Raw genomic sequence first — 4,862 nt, 5'->3', positions numbered from 1 at the left:
GGTCATGCCGTTGGCTCTGAGGAATTCTAAAACTGACTATTTTTTTTCAAAATATTTGGCAGTATCTACGGGCTTGGTTGTATGAATGCTGCTATTTTTCACATTACATGTTCTTGTTGATCCCTTTATACTTATGAAAAGTAACTTACAGGATACACGTAACAATAGTTCAGATTATTTCTTTACCGAGGTGTTCTCTAGATTATTTTATACCTTTGTCCTCTCTTGTTGCACAAATGATTTACCTGCATATAGGCGATGTGCTTCCCACCCCTCAACTCAGTTAATTCTTTGCTTTATGTTATTTCCTGATTACATTTCAACGGCATTGGCATCAACCTGGTACATGCGCTCCTATTTTTGTCCAATTGAATCTTCAGGTTACATGAGCCTACATATTAACTTAAATATAGATCAGTACAAAATTTCTTCCATTATTTTTCGTATCCTAATAAGATGTACCTTTAAGTTATATATTTATTATGCTTTATCACCAGAAAAATGTATTGGCTGCAATGACATGTTCCCAGCAGACTATGGTGATCATGAAAATGACGCACATCTATCTGACTCCACAGGTATAGCTAAAATAAATCTAAACAGTATATCATCTAAACAATTGATAGCCTCGGCACTCTACACCTACTCTACAGGTTATGTATCTGGATGCAGCCACCACATCGAGTGCATGTGCCGATCTTCCTTAAACACTCGCCACCTCTATCATACACTTTAAATACTAGAGGTAACTCACACATCTAGATGCATACACAGATTCATCCAGCAGCTCCTGACGTTTCAAACAACACAACAAGATACTGCCAGATGACAAGATCACCATTACCATATCAACAACCTGAAGCTTTCCATGTATAATATACGTCCTCACGTGCACACCACTACCACTACCTATGCTGTTCCCTAATGTGCTCCGGCCATAAATTGTACAGTTAAGACGTTGCCAGGTCTGTACAATATATAACTATCAAATGAACTCTACATCCACCTTTCGCATGTAACATATGCATCCTGTAAGTCCAAACTTATTATATTCCCGCAGATATGTATGCAAATGAACCCTACCTTTGTAAACCTGAATTTATTCACTTAACGGCGCGCGCGGCCTTCACTAGTATAATAAAAAAGACAAGTTCAGATAGAGCGCCTTACAGCGGACAGCTGAAAAAACAATCAACTAGGAACTTCAACACAACACAATAAAGACCACCTCCAGCTCCAGAACGACTAAAGCTGTCAACTCCAGCAGTATAGCACCTGTCTACACTTTTTTTTGTTTTTGATATAGGTTGTCCACAGAATTCATATTATGTTTACAGAGCACAAGAAAATATCTGTGTGAAACGACAAATAAAAAGGCCAGGAGTGTTCTAGTTGAACAGCACTACAATCCATTGTGCAGTTGACCCTCATCCGATAGCCAAGTGTTGGGGTCATGCGTCAATTCATAAGGTTCTTCTGCTCATCACATGGCAACACTTTCTGGAGAACCTCTAAAGCTTTTACAGTTGGAACGTTGCTGCTGCTGCTATATAATCTTCCATCTCGATGCCAACCAATGACAAATGTAGCAAATAAAATTACTAGATACGATATGCTGAATAAACTTACTGTCAGACACAACTGATTACACACAAAATATGGCACTAGATACAGTTCTATGATTCTATCAAGCACAGATATTGACATATCCAGGTGATACAGTTATGAATAGAAAATGTATCAGGAATGGAAGCCTAATCTGTTTTGATATTTTATTCTTTGGGATGCATTACACTTTGCAATAACTTAAGCTTTTTTTTGGTATGAAGTACTATTACATGATTTTACTATGGACAGTAAGGAAGAAAGCTGAAGTCACCCTGTATGAATATAAGATTTACACCAAACCTAAACCACCACCTACCAGATTGCCATGAAAAAACATACTGACCATAGTCCAGCAAACATGGCATGTGAATTCCAATTGCCAACATGGTAAGTGGCAACCAGCTGCTGCATCAAAGTGACCACATCTGTAAAAAGAGGAGGCACATATGGGGAGCTCGTTGAGTGCCGGTGAAGTATATGACCCTGATAGCCTTCAAGGCATCAACACCATGAATGGATAAATACTGGTTTTACAAGAAGACGTCATATCTCCGAATCCAATGAAGTTGTTTTTTTCTACCACCTAAACAAATAAATTCACACATGCATATCAGCAATGGCTCCATGACGCGTGAGCATGTTAAAAAAAACAAAAGAGAGTAAAACATAGAGATATATGCAGAGTAGAAGAAAGTTAATTCTTACATCTGCAAATCTTATTTGCCGTGGCCTGGAAGGTTTATGATTATTCTCCTTTGGTTGCATTGTGGCCCAGGGAGCTTGTTTCTTTGAGTGTACTTGAATTCCAAGAAAAGATGGCAGAGGTGGCTTATTCGTCACGGATGGCAAAATACGAGAAAGCCATGACTCTGAAGGTGATTTTGGGACAGGTAAAGGGAGCAGAGATTGCAATGGTATGGTTTCCTTTTTGGCAACATTATTGTCTTCCAAATGTTGTGGTAACTCATGACTAGCATCATGCTGCAAATCTTTTCCATCATCCAATGGAAATGTGGGTTCTCTTCGTTCAGAGATCTTTTCGGTCAATGGATCATTGACTTGATCTTTCACAATCGAGTTCTTTCCAACTATCTTTTGCCTTCCAGGCTGAGAGTCATATATATTTGCATTCAAATCTGCCTTTGTATCCACAAGCACACCTAAGTGGCATGTGTCTGAATCAGTATCTCCATGGTGATCCATTGAATCTTCATGCACTGCTCCATCTGGTCCTGAGCTCATGGAATTTGATCCCTTAAAGCTACTATGATCTGATCCAACCAACGAGGTTCGATCATGGTCTCTCCCAAACGAACCAGAACCATTGGTCTTGCTCCTACATGCCTTATCATCCTTATCTCCTATTCCAGACGACCCATTTGGTTTACTTGACGGTGACATCACAGCATAGCTGCGATATGGAGACATGCCACCAGCTATGGAATGGTAATATGGTGAAGATCCATCCCCAGTCGGTGAATTGCTCGAGAAAGTAAGCTGATTCGACTCACTTGTCAGCTTGCTCCTGCCATCCTCGCCTTGACCAAGATACTTCTGCTCCAACTTATGCTTATACACATCCTCCCAGGATTGCTGCCACACAATAAATCCAGATGGTTAGAACAATCATTCCTAAGAACAAGCACAAGAAACACAAGTACAAAGCTGAATCCAACAAGCATGCAATGTGCGCAGGCATTACTACCCCGTTGGAATCACATCCCAGGTGCTTGTTCTGCGAGCTCCGGGCAAGCGGACTCTGCGCCATTTGGCCCCTGCCTTTGCATGGTAACTGCCAGCCTCTAACTTTCTTGACGCGCTTCATTGAAGGCATTGGATTCAAGAGCAACAAGGAAGTTTTCACACATAGGCTAGGGAGCAAACCACACCCCTTGGCTGAAAACCCCCGGGTACTATGCACATCATAGTCCTCGTCATCCTCTTCATCCCCCTCTTCACGCTCTTCGTGTCTTCGATAGGCGCAGGACAAGTAATTGGGCGGCAGGTGCTGGTAAGGGAGCTGGACAGGCGCTCTCCTCATTCGATCCTGGCCATTGCCCGCGCCTGCCTTCACCGCAGCCGCGCGCGCATGCTCGCGGCCATCGTTGCCGGCGACGCCGGCCTTCCGAAAGGTGTACTGCGGGGAGCCCACGGCGACAGCCTGCGCGGCCGGCAGGAAGCGGTCCATCATGAAGCCCCGCGAGCCTGGCTCGGCGCCCTGTCCGGGGTCCGGAGCGCCGCTGAGGCCGCTGACGCTGCAGTTCATGGCAAAGGACTCGGTGCGGGAGAGCGTGTCGAGCGCGTCGGAGAACCTCTCCTCTTCCTCTTCCTCTTCATCTTCCACTTCGCCGTGCTGCTTCCGCAGCACCGCAGCCACCGGGAGCGCCTCGTGCTTCTTCACTACCTCGGTCGATTCCGCCGCCACCGCAGCCTCGTCTTCCACCACCAGGTCCACCACCACCTTGCGCGATGCGGCGACAGTCCGGGAACCTTGGTGGTCGGCGACGCCACGAAGCGCCTGGAGATCGAGCTCCCCGAGGGCGTCGTGGTAGGGGCTGCTGCCGCCTATCTCCTTGCCCGGCCGCGGCGTCCAGGAAGTCTCCCGCGTGGGCGTCGGCGGCGCTGCGCGGCGGGTGCGGACGCTCTTGGGCTGGCCCGGGCGCTGCTCCCAGGCGAAGGGCACGGCGCCCGGGTGCCGCAGGGGCCCGGAGTTGAGGCCGGCCTTGTGCTGCGGCGGCGCGTCGGCCGGGCGGGACGAACGGAGCGGCGCGCCCAGGTCGATCCACTGGTTGCTGCCGCCACCCCCGTCACCCATCGCGCGATCTGCCCGCGTCGCCCGTAGGAGCTCGCTCGCTCGGGAGCCACGGAACGGAAAGGGGTTCGTGCCTCGCTTCGGCCGCCGGGAACGGGCCCGGGGAGCCGCCGGTCGCGAGCGTTGGAAGCGAGAGACGGAGAGAAGGATCTGGACCCCGCTGGCCGCGCGACTGGCGCCGCCTTGCCGTGCTGCGGCCGATGGACCCAAATCATAGACTGCCCGGGAAGCTGCGACTGCGAGGCCCAGCCAGTGCGGAGTGACACGGTGCGGTGGGGCGGCGCCCGGTGCGGTGCGAGTGCCGCAGCCCGCTGGGTTAATGCTGCGCGTGCGGCGTGGGGATGGTGACTCGGGCGGGCGCGTGGGCACCGCGCGGGGTGCTCGCGCGCACGTGAAGACCAAGAGCCGACTCGGGGAGTGCGGGGAAAAAGTGCGAGACTTC

The 4,862-nt window shown here is 48.9% G+C and overlaps 1 protein-coding gene across 2 annotated transcripts; it reads right to left on the bottom strand.

The window, feature by feature from the left end:
• Positions 1-1,242: 1,242 nt before the first annotated feature.
• On the bottom strand, positions 1,243-4,566 carry LOC136453021 (uncharacterized). Of its 2 annotated transcripts, XM_066453599.1 has the most exons (4): positions 3,314-4,566; positions 3,120-3,201; positions 2,314-3,044; positions 1,243-2,191 (listed from the first exon to the last, which is right to left on the bottom strand). In XM_066453599.1, exons 1-4 carry the CDS (start codon positions 4,421-4,423, stop codon positions 2,102-2,104), a joined length of 2,013 nt encoding a protein of 670 aa, XP_066309696.1. In that variant the 5' UTR covers positions 4,424-4,566; the 3' UTR covers positions 1,243-2,101. The 2 variants fall into 2 exon arrangements, with proteins under 2 accessions (XP_066309696.1, XP_066309694.1); XM_066453597.1 differs by having other exon boundaries at positions 1,245-2,191; positions 2,314-3,201.
• Between the last annotated feature and the right edge of the window lie 296 nt (positions 4,567-4,862).

The sequence above is a fragment of the Miscanthus floridulus genome, chromosome 5, assembly GCF_019320115.1.
Source record: "Miscanthus floridulus cultivar M001 chromosome 5, ASM1932011v1, whole genome shotgun sequence".
Taxonomy (NCBI): Eukaryota; Viridiplantae; Streptophyta; class Magnoliopsida; order Poales; family Poaceae; genus Miscanthus; species Miscanthus floridulus.
The sequence above is the reverse complement of the archived record's forward strand: the minus strand, read 5'-3'. Positions and strand labels throughout refer to the sequence as shown.